The following is a 25,794-nucleotide window of genomic DNA, read 5'->3' as shown; positions in this document are numbered from 1 at the left end:
AATAATACAGTCTTTAAAGAAACACCATAATATCTGTATAAAACAGACATAACCATAATATTGGCATAAAAGCAGGCATAGGCCAGGAGACTAAGATAGAGAGCCTATAAGATATATAAAATCTATATGTCCATAGCTAACTTTGTTAAAGGTGAAAGGAATACACAGTGAAGAAAGATGTTTTTTTAATAAATGGTCCTTGGAAAATTAGGTTTCTGTGTGCAGAAGATTAGAACTAAATTCTAGTCTCTAAGAATATATAAAATAACCTCAAAGTTTACATGTGAGACTCAAAACTCTGAAGCATAAGGAAATGTCTTAGTTGGATACTAAAGAGCAAGTTGTTAGTTTGTTTGTTTGGTGGTGGTGTGGTTAATATTCACAAAGCCCAGGAAACAAAAGAAAATTACAAATAGGAAAAAAAAAAATTCATCAGAATGAAAAAACAACCTATAAAAAGGAGGAACAAATCCTTGCCGTCTGTAATCTGATGATGGTTTAGTATGGAATTTATGGCCAGAAAATCCCTCCAAACCAAACCCACACAGACAGACAGACAGACAGACAGACAGACAGACAGACACACACACACACACACACACACACACACACACACACACACACACACACACACACACAAAAGAACCCAGAGCCCAAGGGGCCGTAACCTCAATGAATACCTGCCCTGCTGTTCTAGCACTGGGGCAGTTGAGGTGGGAGACTCATGAGTTTGAAACATGTCACACAGTGAGTTTAAGGCCAGCGTGGACTACATAGCAATCCTAGTTCCAAGAACAAAACTAATAAACAAAAAGACATTCAAGTGTCTAGCAGTTACACAGATAAGTCCTACATATCATAAGCTATCAGGGAAACCCAAATCAAAACTACAACAGATATCAGTTCACTATAATTATCAGAAAGAAAAAAGCAGACCGGGTGCTTATGAAAGTGAAAAGACACTTGTACACTTCTGGGGTGTAAATTAGTGTGACGATTAAAAGATTGGGTTGGAAGCTCCTGCCATAGTGTAGTAATCACAGTTGTTTCACTGTGACTGTAGTACCCAACAAAGGGAAGAAAGATTGGTTTGGATCAGTTTCAGTTCACAGTTGCTTGGTCTTATGTGCTTGAGTCATCATGGCAACAGAAATATGTGCAAAGGACAGATTGTAAACAGGAGGAAGAGTGATTGAATCTAGGACCAAGCTAGGCTGTAACCTTCAAAGCCAGGTTGGCTCCTAGTAGCCTGCTTAGTCAGCTGTGCTCTGCCCCTTCAGGGTTCCACGATCTCCCAGAGTATCCCTAGTAGCTGTGGAGTAAGGGTATAGGACATGAGCCTGTGGGAGACATTTAGATTCAAGCTGTACTGCTGTGTGATCCAGCATTCTTGTTTTGCAGAGGTAGATTCAAAAGAAATAAAATCAGTGTATGAAAAACATGCCTGTATTTGTTGTGGCTCTACATATAATAGCCACGAAGCGGGACTGGCCTGAGTGTTCATCAGCTGTTGCATAAAGAAAATACCTGTGGAAAACTGCTGTGCCATAACAAGCAATGAAATGGTGGGCCTGGAGATGTTGGTGCTAAGTGAAGACAGTACTGTATGTTCTCAAGCATACATGGGGTCTAAAATAGTTTATCTCAGAGAACTTGAGGGTGACTGGGCTTACCAGAGGTCAGGGAGCATAGAGATGAGAGTGAGATGGGATGTTCTGATGATGGTAATAAGTTAGATTTAGGTAAGTGTAAGGAACTCTGGATGCAGAACAGGGCGACTGTAGAGGTCAGGGCTGCTCTTATAAAACCAAGAGAGAGAATTTTGTCTTTTCACTTCAAAGGAAGAGTAAATGCTTGAGGGAATAAAAATGTTTAACCTGATTTAAACATTATATAGTGTGTACGTGTACCAAAGCATCACATGATACATCATTAGTATGTTATGTTTTATGTATCAGTTAGATATTTAAAAATTCAAACACACTTAAAAGACTGTGGGAACACATAGAATATTAGAAGAAATGAGTTAAATTATTCTCTAAAAGATAAAAGAGTTGACCCTTAGAGGTGAGTATAAAAGCTGCACAGGTACCGAATAAAGTGGAGATATTCTGTATAGGAGCATGAAGACATAAAGGCAGGAGACAGGATTGCCTGTTTTGGTTTGAGGTAGAGAGCTAGTGGCTGCTTTGCTTTTCTGATCTTCAGCTTTAACCTCTGGGTTTTTATTCATGTTACATCTTGAGTTAAAGTTTTGTTCTTGAAAGTTTTCTCCTGTAGAATTTTTCACTTATAAATTTATATCAGTACTTGGAGTATTTTGGATTTTAGAATTTTGATTAGGGATACTCAACCTGAATTTGTACTAAATAGGATGATTTTGAAGGACATTCTTGTGTGTGTGAGTGCGTGTGTGTGCGTGCATGCGTGCGTGTGTGTGTGTGTGTGTGTGCGTGCGCGCGTGCCCAGGCTTGTGTGTGTGTGCATGTGAGACGGAGACAGACAGGTTGGCATGTGCTGTTGTGAGCATGTGAAGATAGAGGACAACTTTGTGGGGTGGTTCTCTACTTCTATCTTTATGTAGGTTCCTGGGATCAAACTCAGGTGTTTAGCCTTTCATTTGAGGGCTCTGGTTTCCAGAGATATGAACACAACTGAGCCATCTGCTAGCCCTAAGGTCACTACCCCACTCCACCCCTGTCACTTTTTATTTATTTATTCATTTATTTATTTTTTATGGTTTTTGTTTTTTTGACGCAGGGTTTCTCTGTGCAGCCTTGGCTGTCCTGGAATTCATCAGGCTGGCCTTGAACTCACGGAGATCCTGCTGCTTTTGCCTCCTGAGTACTGGGATTAAAGGAGTGCACCATGACTTGGCTTCTAAGGTCACTGTCTAAAAGTTGGTTTTTCTTAGCAGTTACAGAACTGTGTTGTTGCTTTTATGCAGAGTGGTAACAATACCAGTCAAAGAACAGGTAAACAAAATATTGCAACTTTGTTTATATGAGGGTAGAATATATTTTGATAGAAGTACATACTTTTCTTTCAAAAGTGAAGATGGTGTGATTTCAGAGATACAGATTACCAATCACTTTTGTCCCCCACCCCTGTGACATACTATGCACAGCCAAGGCTGGCCTAGAACTCACAGACCATTTGTTTCTACCTTCCCAGTGCTAGGACTGTAGGTATGAATTTACCCTCAGATCTAGCCCAGTTCCTCTTGTAGGGCATTAGATAGCCCAGCTAAGCAGGGGGAAGTGGATGTGTAACTGAAACCTGGCACAAAAACTTACTAAATTTTTTAGTATATAGGTTGGCTAGTGACCCATGCTTATCTAGCTTGCTTCAAAATTATGCAGGCAAACTGGATCTTCTCTCATAGGCACTGAATTTTTTTTGTTTTAAGATTTATTTATTTACATGCACATCTGACAGAAGAAGGTACCAGATCTCATTAAGGATGGTTGTGAGCCACCATGTGGTTGCTGGGAATTGAATTCAGGACTTCCAGAAGAACAGTCTGTGCTCTTAACCTCTGAGCTATTTCTCCAGCCCTGACATTAAAAAATTTTAATTGTAAAATTTACCGTCGTATATTAAAGTTAAAATATATAGTTCAGTAATATAAATGTTCAGAACTTTTTATCTTCAAAAATGAAATTCTGTACTTATTAAATCAGAGCTTTCCATTTCTCTCTAGCCCTTAAGGATTTGTGTATTCTTTTCTGATTCTATGAATTTGACCATGCTAGACACCTTTATGTAAGTGAAATATGCAATATTGTGTTTTGTGACTGACTTATTTCACTTAGCATGATGTCTTGAAGCATGTGACTGAAGTCTCCTCCTTTGTGCACACTCCCACACATGACAGTTTGCTTATTTCTGTCCAGTGGACACTTGCATTGGTCCCACTTTTGTCAGTTTAAGGACTAATGCTGCTGCAAACACAAGTGTACACATCTCTAGGCCTAGCTTTCAGCTCCTTGGGGGTATACTCAGAAGTAGGATTCATGGATCCTGTGATAGGCATGGCTTGTTTTTTCCTTATAAATGTGACTCACAAAAAGTAGGAGCAGAGTTAAGCAGCAGCAAGGAGAGAGTGTGGTGGGGAAAGGCGGTCTATGCAGAGTTGGGTTGGTAAGGGGAAGGACTGTAAGAACTGTGAGATAAGGCAAGCTGCAGGTCACATAGAATGAATTGGGTAGGTGCAAGCACAGAAATAGATGACCAGGACCCAGAAGAATACTTGTGCCAATAATAGGCTTCACTTACTGACCTCTCATACTTGATTAATTTTCTTTTTTCTTCCCATGGATAGTTATAAAATTTCCACAAAACTCCTTGTTAGTCAGCTTTCTACCACTATAAGAAGAGTACCTGAAGTGCAGTCAACTCAGGAAGAGCAAAGACTGATTTTGGCTCACAGTTGGGGAGATTCCAGCCCATGATTAATGGGTCCTTTTGCTTTGCAGCCTATGGCAAGGCTTGGTGTAGAGCATGCAGTGGAGCAGAGATGTTCTCCTCTCAACTAGAAACAGAAGAGAGAAGAGGGAGTGATAAGGGTCCCAGGGTACCCAGCATGTTCCAATATCTGGACATTTTTCTACTAAATTCTTTTTAATACAATTTTAAAGTTTGGTTTTATTCTTAATTATGTTTATGAGTATGTTGGTATGTGTACTTGAGTGCAGTTGCCTGCAGAGGTCACAAGAAGGCATCAGCTGGAATTACAGAGGTTATGAGCCAACCAGTTTGTGAGCTAGGAGCCAAACTCAGGTCCTCTGCAAGAACAGTATGTGCTCTTAACCACAGAATCATCTCACTAACCTAGAGCCTTTCCTCCTTCATTTTTTAATTTTTAAAAAACATTTCCTTATTTTATGTGTATGAGTGTTGTGGTCGTTTGAATGAAAATGGCCCCATAGGCTCAGGTTCTGTCACTATTCCCCATAGTGGCTTTGTTGAAGGAATTATGCTACAGGTGCTGGGGGTTGGGGGGTAAAGTGATGTCTCAGATGTTTAAGCCACACCCAGTGTAGCAGTTTCTTCCTGTTGCCTGTGGATCCAGATGTGGAACTCTCAGCTCCTTCTCCAGCACCATTTCTGCCTGCACACTGCCCGGCTTCCTTCCATATCAGTAATGAACTGGACCTCTGAACTGTAAGACAGCCCCAATTAAATGTTTTCCTTTATAAGAGTTGGCTGTCTCTTCACAGCAGTAGAAATCCTAAGATAGTGTTTTGCCTTTATGTATGTGTGTGCATCATGCATGTGCCCAATGCCCAAAGAGGCAGAAGAGGGCTTTGGACCCCTGGCACTGGAGTTACAAATGAATGTAAGCTACCAGGTGGGTACTGGGAACTGAGCTCTGGAAGAGCAGCCATCTCCCTAGCCCCTAGAACCCACTTCTTACAGTTTCTGTAGTGCCACGCTGGGGACTAAACCTTTATGCGTGGCAGTACAAGTGTAGCCCTCTTACCCTTACTATTTTGATGATTTGTGTTTTTTATTTTATTGGAACAAGATCTCATTAGTTCAGGTTAACTTGAAACTCTTTAATCTTCCTGCTTAAGCCTCCAGAGTGATGGCATATACCACCATTGAGTAATCCTCTTTCCTCTCCCCCTCCCTTCCTCTCTTGTTCCTTTCTTCCTTAGAGATAGTGTTGTCTCTATAGCTCAGACTCACCTCCAACTTACTCTGTAGCCCAGGCTGGCCTTGAACATGGGCTTCTCTTGTTTCAGTCTTCTGAGAACTGGTAAGTTGAAGATACTGTAGCAACTGCTGTTCACACTCGCTCCCTGTAACATTCACAGTATATCTTAATTGGAGGGAGTTCATTCAAACAACTTTCCTGTTTTTTTCATGTGTTTAGGTGAGTAAAGGATCACTGGATCTTCAGTTTTCAAGCTGAAGAAATAAAAACATTAGAGTAAAGCTTGGGATGTAAGGCTGTGGATAAAAGGAAGTGACTATTTCTCTTTCATAAAGGAATTAAGAACAGTCACCTTTCACAGATTTGTAGGTATTTGGTGATCTTTCTTCTGAGCTTAAAGTTAAGGTTGATAAACAGAAACTAACTCAGCTATTTTGCTGTTGTCTTTAGAATGAGGATTCTATGTTCTAATTAGTTTAGGAATGGGTCACAGTTGTTTTGATTTGGATGCTTAATCAAGTAGGCAGAGACAGTAGGTAGAGAAGACTTGAGAGGCAAATGGAAAGGGATGGAGAGAGAGGGACAGAGACAGTAAGAAAGAAAGAGAATGCGGAGTGCTGCATACCATGGTGCACCCATGGAGGTCAGTCGATGACCCTGAGGTCTGTCTTACTTTGCTTTATATTGCTGTGATAAATAAACATCATGGCCAAAAAGCAACTTGGTGAGTAATGGGTGTATTTTATCTTAAAGCTTTTAGTCCACCACAGTTTATAGTTCATCGCTGGGAGAAGTCAGGGCAGGAACTCAAGGCAGGAACCCAGAAGCAGGGGTCATGGAGGAACAAACAGGCTTGCTCAGCCTGCTTCTTACAGCATCCAGGACCACCTGCCCAGGGATGGTATCCACCCTTGGTGGGCTGGGCCCTCATACATAATCATTGAGAAGATTGGTGGCACATGCCTTGGGACTTCAGCACTTGGGAGTCAGAGGCAGGTGAATTTCTGTGAGTTCAAAGCCAGGCTGGTCTACAGAGCGAGTTCCAGGACAGACTACAGAGCTACAGAGAAACCCTGTCTCGAAAAACGAAAACAAAACAAAAAACAAAAAAAGCAAAAACAAAACAAAACAAAACAAAAAAAAAAAAAAAAAAAAAAAAAAGGAAGGAAAAGAAAAGAAAATGCCTCACAGACTTGCTTATAGGCAGTTTGGTAGAGGCATCTTCTCAGCTGACGTTTCCTTCCCAGTTGGCTCTAGCTGTGTCACGCTGACACAGCAGTAGCTAGCACAGTGTTGGTGATCCTTCTGTACTCTGCCTCCTCTCCACTGCACATGCACATGCCAGGCTGTGATTTTCCTTTCTGCCTCCCATTAGCAGTCAGGGTTACAAACTCATGTACTGTGATGTCCAGTGTGGTGATACGTTATGATTTATTAAAGCTTGTCTGTGGATTCAGAATGCAAAGCCAGCCACAAGCCATAGAGCCAGGCAGCAGTGATACACACCTTTAATCCCAACAGCCATACGAGCAAGCCATAGATCCACACAGTGGTGGCACACACCTTTAATCCCAGGACTCAGGCATAGATGGCTCTCTCTGAGGTAAAGACCACCCTGACCTATATATACAAAGAGTGGAGAGTAACAGAGCTCATGCCTCTGATCTCAGTACTTGGGACCACACGCCTTTAATCCCAGCACTAGGGAGGTGGAGACAGGAGTGATATAGTTGGGCAGAGAGAGATATAAAAGGAAGATGCAGAGGGTTTCATTAGAGATTTAGTTTCCAGACAGGGATTTCATGGAGCTAGCTGTATAGAGATAAGAGTTAGTGGCTTGGCTGCTTTGCTTATCTGACCTTCATCTTGAACCCCAATATCTATCTCTGTGTTTTTATTATTTGTGTTACAGTCTGGCTCTGTGTACACTCTGGGGTCAGACACATGTTCTCAGGCTTCCTGGAAGCATTACCGTCTCTGCAGACCTCAGAATTAATAACAAAAGAAGGTCTGGATCTTGACTAAATAATTCCATAGGGAAATGGTTCAGATAGTGTGTTGTTTATGTAACCTAATAAAAATACTTACAGTTTACAAAATGTTTTGTGTATACATTGTGTATACATAAAATGTATGTGTATACATTGCAGAACAATTAGATAAGACATATTAGCATGTGCTTTCCTTCACATACATTTATATATATGTGTATGCATGTGAAGGCCAGAGGACAACTTCTGGTGTTCCTCCTCAGGTTTCATCCATCACAGTTTTGAGACAGGGTATTTTGCTAACCTGGAAGTTATCAAATAGGCTAGGATGCTGGCTAGCAGGTCCTAAAGAGCTACCTGTCTCCACCTCCCCAGTGCTAGGATTACAACAAGCATGTGTTAATGTGTCCAGCTTTTTATGTGGACTCTGGGGGATCCAACTCGTTCCTTGTGTTTGCATAGTAAGCACTTTGCCAGCTCTAAGACACTCCTCCCTCACTCCCTTCCTCCTTGCCTCCTTCCTTTTTTTCTTTTTTCTTTCTTTCTCCTTTGCTCTTCTTCCTACTCTTGTTCTCTTCTTCCTCTTTTTCTTCTGTATTGAGAACATTTAAAATCCAGTGTTTCATTAAACCATTGAAATGACTCATTGGGTAAGGGTGCTTGCTGGCAAACTTGACCTGAGTTCAGTACCTGAGACTCATATGGTTAGAAGGAGAGAGCTGATTGCTACAAATTTTCCTCTCCCTTCACTCACAGACAATAAGTAAATAAATGTAAAAACAAACAAACAAACAAACAAACAAAAAACCTGCTCTTAGTAATTGTCAAATATAGAATATATTACTATTCATAGTTACCATGATGTAAAAGATTTCTTGAACCAATTCCTCCTATCTGAATGAATTTGGTGCGCTACCTCAAACCTCTGGCACCCACCTTGCTACTCTCTGGTTTTATGTATGTGTATGTTTACATTTACTTCTTCTAAATTTTAATTAGTACATGAAGTGTTAAATTCCATGAGACACTTAAAGATAGGTTCCACATGTGAGAGAAGGCAGACAGTACTTGTCTGAGTCTGGATTAGTCAGGGTTTCTATTGACCAAATGCAAGCCAGGGAGGAAAGGGTTTATTTGGCCTTATTACTGGTTGTCATCAAAGGATGTCAGGACAGGAACTCAAACAGGGCAGGAACCTGGAGACAGGAGCTGATGCAGAGGCCATGGAGGGGTGATGCTTACTGGCTTGCTTCACATGGCTTGCTCAGCCTGCTTTCTTAAGGAATCTAGGGCCACCAGCCCAGGGGTGGTATCATTCACAATACACTGGGCTCTACCCTATTGATCACTAATTAAGAAAATGCCATACAGACTTGCCTACAACCTCACCTTATGGAGGCATTTTCTTTACTGAGGCTGCCTCTTCTCAGATGATTGTAGCTTATGCCAGATTGACATAAAACTATCCAGCACACTCAATGTAATATTTTCCTCATCCATTCATTTTTCTGAGAACTCTATCTTTTCTTTGTGACTGAGTAAAATTCCATTGTATGTACATACATTTTAACAATCCATTCATACTGATGGGCATATAGGATAGTTCTGTTTTCTTGCTATTGTGAGTAGGTAATAATAGACAGGGATGTGCATGTATCTCTGTGGTAAGTTTTTGATTTCACATTTAATAATATTCACATGTAATACTACTTCACTCAGATTTTTAAAAATATCCAATTAAAATAACATATTCTTTAATTTATGGCTTTTCACTTTGGACTGAGTTAACTAACCCAAGTGATCAGAATATGGAAATAACCTCTGAAATTGAGGGAAAAGTATTAAATATGCAGATATGTAATATGGGACAATGTCCCTGGACTGTTTCAGGGAGAGTAGAGCATTCTATAAGCTCCTGATTTTGGCTCTACCTCTTGTATTACCTGGGCAATATATATTGTTTACATAGCATCGTTATTTTTAATAATAATCATATAAGATGACTGTCTTTTGACATATTCCTTGAAATTTATGAGAAAAGTGAATTAGCTCTATAAACCATAATACATTTGTTTTCATTGTCCACTGAGCATTATACACATTTTATATATATTTACCATTCCTCAGAAATTAATCTTGAAGCTTTGCTTTCCTATTTTATGAATTGCTAAAGAAGTTTTACTTAGAAAAAAAAAAAGAAGTTTTACTTAGAAAATATGTCTGTGAAATAACTATGATGCCAGTTGCTTTAAGACTTACTCTTGAGTCTGCAAGAGTTAAAAATTCCTAAACTTTTGTTATTTTAAAATTAGAAACTTACTGTAAAGTATTTATGTTCTTTTGCAATTGTAAATATTCTGTACTGAGTGTAACACTGCATAAGTTTGATTTTATAGAATATCTAGAATTTCTCTTTATTGTTAATCTATAGGCATACAAGAAGTAGGAGAGGGGGAAAATATCCCAACTTTCTTAACCCCTAATAGATGATATAACCATTGTTTCTATACTAAAAATTTGCATTTGTGCTTAAGTGAGTTTAACAATGGGCCTTAGGAAGCTAGTTTGTAAGTAGAAGAATCTCTGTACCGTGTCAGAACTAGGAATGATACTCACTTTATGTTAAATGCTAGGAACAAATATGTGTGTGTGTGTGGGGGGGGTATGTGTGTACATATTTGCTAGCATTCATTATGACTAAATAGCCTAATTACTAGATTCAGTTAATGTTTTACACATTTCCTCCTTCCTGCAATGTCTCTTGATATTTAATTTAAAAGTAGTGAAGAGGGCATCAGTTTTAGCTTTAGTGAAGAACAGGATTAAAGGCAGATTAGTCCTTAAATTACCTGTCCTATGGCCCTACTTTTTGGTAGAACTTTGCGATCTTGGAGACAATAGTAAAAGGGAATTAAATATATTTCCAGGGAACCTACCAGATTCCTAATTTACATCTTATCATGCCCAAAGATGAGAAACTCAGGATAAGGAAGGCATCTTAGAAGGTAAGCACAGAGTGAGGAATGGGAAGAAATCCCCCCTTCCCTCTTTGACTTTAGTATTTAGGTAGGGACTACTTCATTTTTAAGATCATAAAAGGATAGGATCATACAAAAATTATGCTCAGCTAGTTGATAAAATCTTGGTGGGAAATGTTAGTCTTATTAATTATTTTTAAAAATCACTTTACTGTTTCTCTGAGGCTCATCGGTGAGACTTTGGGGGAGGGTGTGCCTAGCTTTTAGAATACCTCTTTTGCCTTGTGTTGGGAGGTAATTGCTTAAGATAAATTTGGAATTCATAGTTGAGAGTTTTTTGTTAATGGAAGTCCAGATTATCAGGGCATGGAATTCCCATGACTCATTGAACTTCATTTAACCTGGGATGTTGTGATCACAGTGTACTTGCTGTTGAACTCCAAGTTCTCAACCTTGGCTTATGGAGGGAAATCCAGTCTGTTTCATCATTTGCAATCTGGGATTTAAGTCTTGTCTTCAGAGTAGGACAGAAGGATAAGAACTAAGCCAGAAAAGGAACAGGTTTCTAGATTGTCTTTGCCACATGCTGCTTGAGGTTTGGAGTCTTCTGTCAGATGAGAATTGGAACCTTGGTATTATCACTTTATTTTGTAATACAGAAGAGTATCTCTGTCCTTTTTAATTTTCAGTATTTACTTTAAAATACAGTTTCACAGTTGTACACGTTTTAGTGACTGTGAAGTTTAGATGTGATGTATTATATAGAGGTCCATCATAAACTGAGCAATAGTGGACACTCAGTCTCAGTCATGATGCTTATGTCCTCTCCTCTAGTAACAGTGGGTCTCAGTTATAAGCTTTTGGCCTCTCTAGCTTCTTCTTCTGGCTTTGTGTTTGCTGCTGCTCTAGCCTTGCTTTCACATGGCTGCTCGAGGCTGCACAGAGCTGAATAAAAATGTCTTTCTTGTAAGGTCTGATAGAGGGAAGCAAGTAGGTTGTTGGGTTCCCTGGTGCTGGATAAAATCTTGAAGTGTGAGTTGTTGACTTAAACATCATTGCTATTTGACATTTGTTGTCCATCCCAAAACCTCATCTGCTTCTTATGCAAATACAGTTTCTATTGGCTTTGGATAGTACAGATTTAATCCTTTGAAATCACATTGTTAGTGAATTACTGTTATGTGTAAAGGATCAGTTAAGCAATTTAAATCCATTTTGTGTTATCTACTTAATAATACAAAATCTATTAGAGCCCTGGTTGAGTCATTATGTCAGAACATTGATCTCCTGGTAGGCTAACTCTTGCCTTTGAGTTTTGCACTTTGTTCTCAAAGTGTTTTATGTTTTGAGGTTCATTTTTATTGTCATTTTAAAATAAAGCTGACTTGGTAGTATAGACAACTTTGGGTTTTATCATCTGAGGACTTAAACTTTTTCTTGAAGAATGTGCTATTTTTGGTTGGTAATACAAAATTTGCTTCAATAAATTAACACAGTAGGGGGTATAAATGTAAACGTTCTTTTTTTTTTTTTTTAAAGAAGTGATTTATGTGCATCTTAACTGTCAAGACATAACTAAGCTAAAAGTTTCAGAAAAGCTCTGTCTATCCTAATCACACATTTACCTTCCTAAACTTTTCTGAACACATTCTGAGTCATCTTAGCAGTCTAAAGGTGGGGAAGCTGGCAGAAGTCATTGAGTTTTAGAAGTGTTCAGGGCATGCCACTTTAGCATCATTTAAAAAATTATAAAAACAAGCAATCCCAGAGAGCAGTTCTGACCTCTGAAAAAAGTCATTCTTGGGAAGAAATTGACACCTTGACACCAGAGGCATTAGTACAGCTCCTCATGTTTTGTGGTCTGGAATGACTAATAGTATTTTTGCCTTAGAAACTGATGTGTGATAGTTGGTGTATGTGTGCATATGAGTAGGTATGTGGGCACAAGCATGTGTGTGGAAGATCACATGCACATTTATATCTATGAGTATACTTGAGAAGGAAGGGATATAAAAAGTGGTAACATTTGTTTACCATTAATTCAAGTTTGATATTGATTTAACCATATGAGTCTCAAAACACCCTTACTTAATCATTAATCTTCAGGGCATTTCTCATTAGTAATTGAGTATAACCCTTTTTGGTATGGTGTTGAAGCATTGCACTTGATGACAGTGGCAGAAGATCAAGGATGATCTTACACATTTTAGGCCCTGTGATGCTTCAGGTAAACTAGGTAGAATTGGTTTCAAATCTTAATTTTTCCACTTACTAGTTAGTAAGTCATATTTGTAGTCATATTTGATGTACTTGTTGGTCCCATAATAAATACTCATAAACATTTTCTTAAGTGCTTTTAAAATATAAATAATGCCTGATAACTTAGAGGTTTTGTTACTATTTGAAATAGAACAGACACTTGTTTTCATATAAAGTTTCAGAGAAGTAGCAGCACTTTCTTCACTTGGTGGATAAATCTTGATGAGGACATTGGAAACTGCATGTATGGTTCTCTCCTGGTGTTTCTATCAAATAATTCATCATGGACTTGGAGTATATTATATACCTATAGATTTTTTAAGATAAAATTTCCTTGGATGCCCAGTACTGTTATGTTTTTTAGTTTATTGCTTATGAACAGGCCCACTTGAATAACTAATTGATCCTGTCATAATAGAAATACTTACAAATAAATTTCTCATTGACAGCAACATGGTAAATGAAAGCCCTAGAAAAAAACCATTAACATCATATAACTCCTGGAATGCTGTAATTCAGTTGGGCTGTCCATGGGCAAGGGTCATGGTGGGCAGGAGTTGGGAAAAGGAAATATAAAGGATATGAGGTGCATTTGGGAGAGGACTAAATCAGGCAAAAATGTTACAGGAAACTCATTTAAAAATTATTTTAACCATCTTGAGTCTCCAAAAAGTAGTGAAATAGTGTGTTTGAATTTCTGAAAGAAATGTTAGTGGGCCTGTGTGTGCGCGTGTGTGTATGTGTGCATGTGTGTGTGCTCGGCTATGCTGTGTCTGCATGTGTTTGCTCTGTACCTCTTTTGTTCATATTACTAACATTAATATTGCAGTGAGCTCTTTTTTGAATGGTAAGTGAAGGAATGGAGTTACATCTTTTAGCTCATCTTAGATAATATGGATTCCTAAGATAATGAGAGTTTTGTTCTGTAATATCAGTCTTTATTTGTAAAACTGTAGGAGAATGAAAACTATTGTATTTTCTCCTTTAAAAAGGACATCTTTTACATTGTAAGAAAATAACACATTATAAATGGGTTTCAAAACTAGTGATAGAAAAAGATTTATAATGGAAAGAATTGATGGTATATTTCACCTAGAGTAAGGAAGACAATATGTAATAAGGGATTTTGTGGTTTTACAGCTCAGTGCATGTGTTTGAAAGCTGTTCTCTCAGCAACGTGGGTGGCAGGTTATGCTACCATATAATGTATTGTAGTTGGCTCTCTACACTTGTCAGGGTTAGTGTTCAACCACTCGGAAAATTTTCCCATTGTTCCATCATGTGAACCAAGGCTAGTGCTGAATTCCCAATAACTTACAGAAAGGTTTAATTAGAAAGTTGGAAATGTCATTACTTATGATTGTTTTAATATAGTAGTATATGGTCTAGAGTTTTATCAATTATTAGCATTTTTAGGCAAAAGGGTATATAAAAATTAAAATTTCACCTTATTTTTAATAGATTTTACAGAAATTTGTATACAGAATCCTACCGTTTTCTGTATTAGCACTCTATTTCCATCTTAAGAGTTGTGCTTTAGATGGACCATAGCTCTTGGCAGCTAGTGCATTTTTAACAAATAATACTGTTTCTAGTAAGAGTTGCAGAGGCAAGAAAAGAAAAAACCCTTTGTGTGAGGTCCTTGTAAACTGAACCTTTAGAACATTGCTTCAACCCACCCTCCCCAACCCAACCCTGTGCTTCCTCCTTGTTTGTGTAATGGTTATAAATCGCATCCTTTAAAAAGAATTAAAACAGTTCATATTGCTATTTTCCTGAGTGATTTTTTTGTCTTTTCCTTTTATGATAAACACAGAGAAATAAGCAATTATAGTATTGAACTTCCCATTGTGCCAGTACCTTTACAGCGTAAGGCAACAAAACTGGAGAGCTGCCTGCTGGGGTGTCTGCAGGATGTTGTGCGGGCATCAGTGTCTGCTGTTCACATTTCCCCCCCTTAAAATTTCTCTTGGAATAAAGACTTTGTGTTTTCTGGATGTAATGGAAGCACTTGTTGGTCCTTGTATTTTCCATCTGTGAGTGCTTCCTTTATAGGGAAGTTGTCACAGATGCATGGTATACTGTTTGTCACGGGCACATCAAAAAGCATCCAATAACGGCTTTTATGTATTTATACTATAAATAATAATCAATTTTAAATGAAATTAGAAAGGATTGGGAATGAGAAATGATGAGCTTTTGCTGAAGATATACATGGAAAGTGATTGAATATTAATATTTACTGTTTAAAATTTATTTTATTATAAAGTGAAATCTCTGTTGACTAGATACACATAATAATATTTTAAATTTCTTCTATTTTACTTAAAATTCAGATTCTTAAGTATTTTTTTTCCTGGCAATATTTTCAGCTGACTCTAAATCAGTGGTTCTCAACATTCCTAATGCTATGTCCCTTTAATACAGTTCCTCGTGTTGTGGTGACCCACAGCCATAAAATTATTTTGTTGCTACTTCATAACTGTAATTTTGCTAGTTATGAATCATAAATATCTGATACTCAGGATATCTGATTTGGGACTCCTGAAGGGGTCGTAGCCCACAGGTTGAAAACCACTGCTCTAGCTAATCACTTCCCATGTCAGGAGCAGGTTAAGAACTGTATTTATGTACCAGAGTAATTTCCATTCCACTTTGTCTGTACCTGTGCTACTTCTGAGGTCTGTGTCATAGTCAGGCGGTAAATTTGCGGATGTAATCCAGTGGATGATGGGCAGTCAGACTGCCACTTAGACTTAGAACATTACGAAGGGATAGGGAATTCAGTTTGCTAAGACAGAAAGTGCAAGTTGTAGTTGCTCATAAGGTGTATCGTTTGTTTTTCTCTTAGAAACTGTACACTGTAGAAGTTAATAAAAGAGTAAATCTGAGTTAACGTTTCACTTACTGCTCATAAAGATCATTTTAGGCTTACCTGCTTTTGTTTCTTGATCAATAAAAAAGCCCTTTTGCATTTCCTGGTAGTTGTATGTATCTTAATTGTTAATTCAGATGATCAGAACCAGATTACTGTACTTCAAGGACAGGCTATTGCATTTTAGTCAGTAGATCTGGTAGACAGTGGTGCTTTTTAATTTCTTATATGTTACACTCAATCAATTACTTACTAGTTGTCATAATCTTTTTTTTTTTTCCTTTTTTTTTTTTTTTTTTCCTCCAGTCCAGAGGATGGAAACGATTGCCATCTAAGTAAAATGTATCTCACATATGGATTCTGGGGAGAAAGAAAAACACAAGTCCTTAACATGTTAGTTTTCCAAGGGCCTCAGAGGTCTGAGTTTCATGATTGCCACGAAGCCTAATTGCTCACAGGGCAACCTGGCACACTGCCATTTCCCCAGTGGGCTGTTTGTTGGTGCTTATGAATGGAACAAAAATGCCTTTGCTTTCTCTGCATAGTTGGCAGTGGTTGCAGTTTTAGGAAACAAGCTAAAATTTTTCTCAAAATGATGGCAGTTCACATTAAGATGAAGTCAGATGATATCTAAGGCCACTTTAAGTAGTAGAGTTAGCCTAATGATTTTTAAAATTTATATAAAAATTGTTGCATCTTGCTCCAAAATATTAATTTTGTATACTGTTACTTTGTTTAAGCAGATAACCTAAATTCGACACAACATTTTTGAAAGTAAGGTATAGGTTTGATAATTTATGCTTTTGTATTGTTAAAAAAGACATTGGTCATATGAACTATAGTGCCAGTGGAAATCAGAAATGTTCTAAGCAAAAGGTGTTTGAGGGGCTGTTTCGGTTGTTCCTGAGGCTTCTTGGGGATGCTTACATTCAGACATTTAGAACTGTGAACCAGGTTTTGCTTGTGCCTGGTTCTGACAACGTCCTTGCCCTCATTGACCTGACTTGTCTCTATGCACAGACTCACTGCACCTTGTGAGCCTCACATGGTTGTCTTACCCTTCCTCCCACTCTCCTTCAGGGTTCTACCTTTCTTTAAAGAGTGGGTAGGATTATGGCCTTTTAAATTCATTTTTATTTGTCTTCTGGATGTGTTGCCTTATTCTTACCCCAGAAAGACGTGGGTTAGTCACTTCATTTCTTTTGTGATGTTCAGAAGTTTAGCAGTGAAAGTACTTTTAGATTTTGACTTTTGGGACATTACATTCAGTAAGAGACCGTCTCAAAGAATAAAGTGGGGCCTGGAGAAATGAGTCACAGTTAAGAATACCTGCTGTTCACCTGGATTCAGGTCTCTGTACCCACATAGTGGCTTACAACCATTTGTAACCCCAGTTCTAGGAGATGCAGTGATTTCTTCAGATGTCTGTGAGCACAAGTACCTGTGTGGTACACATAAGTCAAAACACACACACAATAAATTAAAAAGAACACGTGGAGGGCACATGGGTGCACATCCACATTCAACACACACACACACACACACACACACACACACACACACACACAAATTCTGGCATCTAGCCTTGACTACACATATAACTGTCTTAATTAATGTCTTATTGCCATGAAGAGACACTATTACTACAACAACTCTTACTAAAGAAACCATTCAGTTGGGGCTGGTTTACAGTTTAGAGGTTTAGTTCATTATCATCATGGAAGGGGAGGACGATGGCATGCAGGCAGACACTGCTGAGAGAGGTAGCTGAGAGTTCTACATCTAGATCCTTAGGCAGCAGGAAGAAACTGTCACACTAGGTTTGGCTTGAGCATCTGAGACCTCAAAGCCCACATGGTGGCTCACAGTCTGACTTGTTCTGCATCTCAGTGACATCTCATCTCACACCTAGATTCATCTCAAGTTTCCTCCCTCTTCCCGGAAGTCTCACCTATCTCTTCTGCCTAGCTATTAGCCATCTAGCTTTTTATTAAACCAATCACAGCAATGTATCTTCACATAGTGTACAGATATACACAACAGGGGCTGAAGAGGGCTCATCAGTTAAAAGCACTGACTGTTCTTCCAGAGGTCCTGGATTCAAATCCCAGCATCCATATCATAGTTCATAACCATCCGTTGTTCCAGAGGATCCACCACCCTTTTCTGACTTCTGTTGGCACTAGGCATACGTAGCATATACAGACATCCAAGCAGGCAAAATACCTATACTCTTAAAGTAAAAGTAATTAAATAGTATGCCTCATATACCTGCTGCAAGGTTGAACCGTCAGTTCATATATTTGTTAAAAGAATACCCAATAGAGTTTAGATGTGTCAAAAGTAAGAAATCATAAAGTAAGAAAAACTTCGATGGAGTCAGCCCTGCTTGATGTTTGTCTCTCCCATCTACTTTTAAGTCATTCACACTGTCTTCTTCCTCAGTCATTTTCGGATGTCCACATTTCCATAATGTGTGTTTGTATTTAAAAGTGTGATGTTCCCAATCAGTGCCTATTTTTTGTTTGCTTTCTTTCTTTCTTTCTTTCTTTTTTTTTTTTTCCTCTCATATAGTTCTCTTCATTTTCCTGGTATAGTTTTTGTATAGACATTTACTGAAGTCATACACATTTTATTATTGTACACATATATGTATTGTATGTATGTTCTGTGTTTAAATTTCATTTTAAGGCATTTATCTTGTTTTTTTGAAATTAATAGCAGTCTCCTTTTCCTGCTGTACTTTCAAAATGCTACTTATCTCTAGCTCCTCTGACAGCTCAATAACATATCCCTTGAAATAGCTAGTTTCATTTCCATGTCTTTTTCCTGTATTCATCCCCTCCTGAATCGCCAGCTCAGCTGCTATTTCAGTGGGTTTGTACAAAGGGGTGTGTAATAAGGGATTTGTCACAGGGATTTTGTGCTCTACTCACACAGGAGATGGTTCTCTGTAAGGTTGTTGTTTTCAGATGATACTATGGAAGTACACGGGGTTCCTGTAAGTTTAAAAGAAAAGACTGGTGTAAGGCACAATCTACAGAGTCTGCAGCCCAGGAACCTTAGCTAAAACTTCTGTACTAGCTCTCATAGCCTCCACCCTTGTGATGTGAGCATCCCTCAGAAGTAGCTGATGCCATTCCTCTCAGATGTCATGAGTTCAGACTTGAAGAGGCTGCAGGAGAAGAGATGATTGTAGGTGCTGCTGTCCTGATGAAACAGGTGTCCTCAAGAACCCACTGGGCCTGAGTATTAAAAAGACCACAGCCTCATTTCTACTGTCCACTACAGCCTCACCAGTACTCTCCACTTTCCCCCATTGCAGATGCTGGACTCAAACCACAGGATCCCCAGCATCTCCACACCATGCTGCACTCCTGGCTCCTTGCGGCAGTTATTTGTCTCCTCATTTGCTTATATAAAATGAAGTCTTCTTTTTGGCCCTAGCTGGTCTAGAACTCCTAAGCATGTCTAGTAGTTGTCACACCCAGTGTGCTTAGTAGATGGGACCATGGGCACAGACCACCACATATGGCTCGTTCCTTTTTGCATGAAAATATCTCTTGGATGCAGAGGGGGAAACCCTGAAAATAACTGTGGATTACCCCCATTAACACATGACAAGGCTACTACAGGTGGTCATGAGAATGATTCTCTCAGCACTGACCACAGGGAGTAACTGATCTGTAGGCAGCCCCAGCACTGCTGTCTAGACTCAGTTGCCATGTTTCTTCTGAGGGTAGAGCTCATATTTGGCTCCTAGCCAGTGACTGAGCATTACAGGGGTTCTAGAGGCAGCTTGTCTCTTGCCCAGTTTTTATTGTGATTGCACTGCAGCCTGCCTTCCCCTGGGGTCAGACCTGCATCATCCCCTGGCAGCTCTTCCTGCCTTTCTGGGCTCTCCTCATTTTCTCTCATAGATCTTTCTTACACTTTTCTTGGATTTAAATCCCAGTTTGTGTCTGCTTTTCAGGCGTGCATAGTTTATCTTCTTAGCTATTTTCCCTCCAATATCATCCTAGGGGTTTCTGTCACCTTCTTTTTGCAGATCTTTTATTTTTGGATCCCAGGTCCTCATCTTTCTTATTTGGCTTCCTTTCTGGGTGGAATTCATCCTCCACATGGGAGGTAAATTATTGAAACCCTGCATGACTGAAAACTTTATTTAATATCACCCTTGAGGGACGATTTGGCTGAATATGGAGTTTTAGCTTGGAAATGATTTTTTTCATTATTTAAATACATTCTCCATCGCCTCATAGTTTTCAGTGTAAATGTTGAGAAATGCAACACCACTTTTGATTTCTGATACCTTGCATGTGACCTGCTTTCTCTCTAGAAGCTCCTCCTCTTCTTCTTCTCATTCTCCTTCTCCTCCTCCTTCTCTTCCTCCTCCTCCTCCTTCACCTTCTCTTCCTTCTTTTGGTTTTTCAAGACGGGATTTCTCTGTAGCTTTGGAACCTGTCATGGAACTAGCTCTTGCAGACCAGGCTGGTCTCAAACTCACAGAGATTCTCCTGCCTCTGCCTCCCGAGTGCTAGGATTAAAGGTGTGCACCACCACCACCTGGCTTTCTCTAGAAGCTTTTATAATTTCTTAGTCTTTGATGCTTTAAGCTTTCATGGTGCTGTGCTTTGTCATTGTGTTGGTTCCCTATCAGTTTGGGGACATCTGTGTGTGGCATGCTCATGCACTTTGATACTTTGCTTTCTGTTTTCTATGATCCCAAGAAGTCAGACTGACAATACTTTGTGCATTGATTCCCATTCTTTTAAAATCTCCCTTTGTTTTCCAGGCAATTAATTTAACTTCTGTTTCTTAAAGAACATTTAATCTTGGTGCATAGTTTTAGATTTCTAGGGCTTCTTTCTGTTAGGTTTTTAAGATAACAACGTTCTGTTCTTGCTTCATGGCTATGTTGTGTCTCTTCTGAGTTGTCCTCTGAACCTTGGAGGGGATGAGATAGATGTCCCATTTATGGGTGATCACTTTATTTTCAGCATTTTGACCAGTTGTGAGTCTCTGAATTAACCATCACCCATTGCAATACTCTGACCAGGGCTGAGAGCAGCACTGATCTATGGATATAAACATTAGCTTTTAAATGAAAGCTTGATATCATGTCCTTTTAGCCAAACAACAGGAGTAGGTTTCCTATTAGGCTTATGACTTACCCGTCCATGGGCTTTTGACCAAGTTTATACTAATAGGCACATGTTTCCTCTTCTGTGCTGGGCCTTGAATCCACTCAGAAAGCAATTGGTTATCTGCTGGGCTTTGAATCCATTCAGAAAGCAATTGGTTATCTCTAGAGGTTTAATTCTTCTTCTTTTTAAAAGTTGGTGGCAGTGTGTATGTGTATGGGACACATAAACCTTAAGAAGAGGGAGTTTCCCTTGTTCTCTTTGAGGTCACATCAAGTACTTTGAAAGAAAAAGAAGTTTGAACCAGGCAGGAGCCCATAATCTTGATAATAATGAAATTTATATTATCTTAACTTAATAAACTTCTTACCAAAAAAGTAAAACAATTATATAGGAATGAAGTTTATGTCTCCTGGTTTTGAACTATAAAAGTGATAATTTCTTTTAAGAGTTTTATTTGGAACAGGATAAGGACAAAACAGCAAATTAAACAATGGCTTGAATTTCAGAGAGTCAGTTCAGGATTATGATAGCATCTCCACAATTTCTAAAATGGCCCTAAATATACTTATATAATTTTGTACTATGTATTTATGCAAAGTGGAAATTTCAGCATTCCTAACTCTACATCTTATACTCTCAAATACTACCATCTTTAATATATTGTGAATTATATGTATACCAAAGAATTATTTTAAAATCACTTTTTCTGATTTATCAATGTATGTTTGATTTCTATATCTGTTTTACCTATATGCTCAGGGTCACATAGAGGCTTACAGGTTTAAGAAGCCATGGGTTAAGCAAAGTAGTTAGTATTGAATTGTTATTCTCTCAGTGAGCAGAATTTTTAAGTATAATTTTAGAACACATTCATTGTAAACTTATTCATAGAGTGAAAACGTAATTGGATTTTTTTTTTTTTTTTGTCAGCAACTTGAATTGGTGGAACCAAGTGGCTGGATTCATGTTCCTTTAACTGACAATCATAAGAAACCAACTCGCACATTCATGATACAGATTGCTGTTCTAGCCAATCATCAAAATGGAAGAGACACCCACATGAGACAGATTAAAATATACACACCAGTGGAAGAGAGCTCTATTGGAAAATTCCCCAGATGCACGACCATCGATTTTATGATGTATCGTTCAATACGATGACTTGAAAATGTGGCAGAAGTGAAATAGACATTTGTTTTACCCTGTCATTGAATATTACGTCAAGTATCTTTAGTGGAAAAGCATGTTTTACAATTTTATATACATTTAAAACATTTTAATTTAGATAAATGTAATTTAGATAAATAACCTTTGGGTGATGCCTGTTTTCTTTATACAATAAAGCTCATATATTTTATATTGCTAAAAATGACTTTGAAGCTAATCTTTACATTTGTCTTTATATTAAAAGAAACTTGTTTAAACTGAAAATTTCAAGATGTACATTTTTTTTACTAGCGTGGTTATTTTATATAATAGTTGTTGGATATTTGCGAACAAGACTCTTTTCCAAGTATACCTGTGATAATTCTTAATAGCATGAGATTATTTTTTTTTGTAGACGAAATTCAATTTTTTAAATGTGTGATCCTTTTTAAACATATCAAAATAAACTGGCACTGCATATTTGTTATGAACTCGTCTGTAATCTAGCATTCTGGAGGCTGGGGCAGAAGGACTGTGAGTTCCAGTCTAGCTTGGCCTATACAATGAGAACCCTGTCTTAAAGAGACTTGGGGCTTTAGCTGGAGGAGAAGCCAGTCTGATTGATCTAGAGGATGTAATTGTCTTACTTTCTTTCTCCCACAACATATTTATAACCCCAGGGTTGTCTATACTCTTACAATATCATGTTAGAAATTGCCATTTAATTTGCAGTGTATCTCAGTCCATGTATATTACTTATATGAAATATTTTAATTTTAATTTCAATTTCTAACATTGTAACATTTTCACAGATAATTCCTATGAAAATTTAAAAAGAGCCTTTTCTTTTCCTCCTCTTCCTCCTCCACCTTCTCTTCCTACTCTTTTTTAAGAACATGGCTTATACAATGAATGTTGATTGGTTCATAACATTTTGTGCCCTGTGTCTGATTGGGATGGAGTCATTAGTCCCAGGACTTCCCCTAGATTCACTGGCTTTAGAAAGGTTGTTCATGCTTTGTTGGGTATATGTAAGTCGAAATCAAGAATCTTTAAAAATAATACTGTGTTTGCTTTGCTTTATTCTGGTATCAAGTACTGTTCACTTGGTTACTACTGAAAATATGATGATTTCACTTTCTTGAGTTTCAAAAAGATTTTTTTTTTGTTTGTATTATTCTCTTAGAAGTAGAAAGCAAGCTAGAGATCTAGTATAGGGTAGGTAAAATCTGTAGCCAAATTTAGTAGAGATGCAGGATGCTGGGTAAAGGGGATTGAAGGAAATCTATGGAAGACTGAAGGTGAAAAGAGGATCAAAGAAATTAGAATGGAAGTAGACAGTAGGCAAGGATGTTAACAGTTATATAAGCAGCAGGGATTAGTGCTAGGGAAGAAGTGCAACTTTAAGATCTACAAAAGGCTACATAGTAATAACGTCCCTGGTTACTGATTGCTTTTTAAAAGTTTGCTTAGAAGGATATGTACATTATCCCACTAGTAGTTTGCTAAAGCATTCCTAAATCGAGAGGAACTGAATGTCAAGAAAGCCCTGAAAGATGGGATAGTTGTGTGAAATGCAGTCCTCTGAACATGACATGGCTGACACTCTCACGAAATCACAGCAGCAGTGGCTGCCTGCACAAGACTTCGCCCACCAGCATTCCAGCACAAACTAGGAAGGGGTACAGAAGGCCCCATCACACCCAGAGAAGCTATAGACCAAGGAGGGTTGCAAAAGAAAGTACCCTCACCATGCTCATGCAGGCAACCCCCCCACCCCCGTGTGTGTGTGTGTGTGTGTGTGTGTGTGTGTGTGTGTGTGTTCTGGGATTAAGTACAGGGTCTTATATATGATAGGTACCCTCTATCTCTGAGTTATATCACCTAGTCTACACTTTTGTGATCTCATTACTTGGGAAGCTGAGGTGAGAATTAGGAGTTTCAGGTCCACTTTTGCTAAACAGACATTGTCCAAAATCAACAGCAAGAACTGTTAAGGCTGGAGATGTACCTCAGTGGTAGAACATTTGCCTGGCATGTACAGAGTTATACTAATATTTTCCCATGGGAAGGAAAGTGTGTGTTGTGAAGATGTGGGTGAACCTGCTCTTTGGAGCTTCATTTCTAATGCAGGCTCCTGGATCCTTTAAAATTCTTAGAACCAGAAGTGATGTGGAAGTTTGGACTTTGGGGAGTAATTGTGATATTATAGGATATTTGATATAAATGTGATAATCCACATACACATGAGACATTTAAGGGGTAGGAACCCAGCTTTTCCAACATAACATTTGTTTTGTGTATCCCTTGCACAGTGTTGTTAATGCAGTGTTTGTAATGTGCCTGCCACATGCATCAGGTGTGGAGTTGTTTACTGGTGTCATTCAGACCCAGAAAGCCCCAGATTGTTTTAGATTCAGATGTTGGGATTAGGGATACTCAATCTGTACTTCAAAGCCTCAGGACAGCCTACATCTGGATCAGTGGGAGGGTGTGCAAAAAAAAACAAAAAACAAACTGCAGTGTTATCAGTATGGTGAAATAACTCTTCAGTAGTAAAAATGAGCTTTGGATACTTTTAAAAGTAATTCTGCGAGGGAGAAGTTCAAGAGAGGGCACACATGATTCCATCTTTTAAAAATAGTAAGATCCCAGAAAACATGGCTAAGGTAGTAGAAAGTGCAGGTTGGGCTACTTCAGTGAAATTGGGAAATTCATCCTGATTGATAGGCCCTGCCCCATCATTACATGCTATCCATGTGTACAGTTTATTGTATGTGAGCTATATGTTACTAAAGTTGTGAGGAAATAGCCCATTCTACTTTAGGAATCACTAAAAGATGAAGCAATAATACCATTTATTGTATAGGTCCTCAGAATAGAAATCTAAGAGTAGAAAACCATTGAACAGTTAGAACAAGTACAGAAGCGTCACTGAATTGTTTGCAATTTCAACTTCATGTGTAATCTGTAGTATATGACACTTGGAAAATCAGTTTGAGGAAATGTCATGGAAAAGTTTAAAGATGTGGAATTTAAAGTTTCGCTTATCATGAGACATGTGTGGAGCTATGAGAGGAAGCTGATGTAACTGATTGCTCTCTAGTTTGTCAAGATTTGGCATAAGGAAACCAAAGCGAAGTTGGCACACACTTTGTTCTGTAGTTGTTTGCAGTCTACTAGGGACAATATCAGGATCTAACCAACAAAATCAGAAGCCAGAAAATAGATGATCTCTGATTTGTGAAAAAGACCGTAGAAAGAATTTAGTTCTTAGTCTGGAAGATAGAGCTGAAGCCAAGGTAGGTATTGGAGAGGAGGTGGAATGTGGAAAGAAATACTCTGTGTGATATTGGCTAGTATTTCACTTTACAAATTTATTCTTGAATTAGATTATTACTGCTTTTTATATGAGTAATTAACTTAAAATATGATTTGTGTATTCTGAACCAAGAAACATTTTGATACATTTATTCTTGTTTTAAAGCATTCAAGTCATTTTAAATCCCACGCCTCTTGTTCTTTTAGCTGTATGGGTATAGGTGTGTGTTGTGTGTGTGGTATTTAACAACATCTATGAAAACTGTAACAAGTTTAATTGGTTTATTATTCTGAGTTCTACTTTGTTTATATTTATTATTTGTCTTTTTTTGGGGGGGGGACAGGGTTTCTCTGTGTACCCCTGGCTGTCCTAGAACTTGCTCTGTAGACCAGGTTGACCTCGAACTCAGACAGA

At 38.4% G+C, this 25,794-nt stretch overlaps 2 protein-coding genes across 3 annotated transcripts in view; both read left to right on the top strand.

The window, feature by feature from the left end:
* The window catches only part of Anapc10 (anaphase promoting complex subunit 10), a 52,595-nt gene extending 30,311 nt beyond the window's left edge, over positions 1-22,284 (top strand). The window contains exons 5-6 of one of the 2 annotated variants that reach the window (XM_051205824.1): positions 3,704-3,765; positions 21,843-22,101. In XM_051205824.1, the coding sequence (XP_051061781.1) occupies positions 3,704-3,765; positions 21,843-21,888 (108 nt within the window). In that variant the 3' untranslated portion in view covers positions 21,889-22,101. Of the gene's footprint in view, positions 1-3,703; positions 3,766-21,842 lie in introns of both variants that reach the window. The other variant, XM_051205823.1, reaches the window with a different exon arrangement.
* Positions 1-25,358, top strand: part of Otud4 (OTU deubiquitinase 4) — a 133,280-nt gene extending 107,922 nt beyond the window's left edge. Inside the window, exon 22 of the mRNA XM_051205819.1 lies at positions 25,344-25,358. The gene's annotated coding sequence lies outside the window, so the exon portion shown is untranslated. The remainder of the gene's footprint in view (positions 1-25,343) is intronic.
* Positions 25,359-25,794: the final 436 nt, after the last annotated feature.

The sequence above is a fragment of the Phodopus roborovskii genome, unplaced genomic scaffold (genome assembly GCF_943737965.1).
Source record: "Phodopus roborovskii unplaced genomic scaffold, PHOROB, whole genome shotgun sequence".
NCBI classification, from domain to species: domain Eukaryota; kingdom Metazoa; phylum Chordata; class Mammalia; order Rodentia; family Cricetidae; genus Phodopus; species Phodopus roborovskii.
This window is presented reverse-complemented; position numbering and strand designations above follow the sequence as displayed.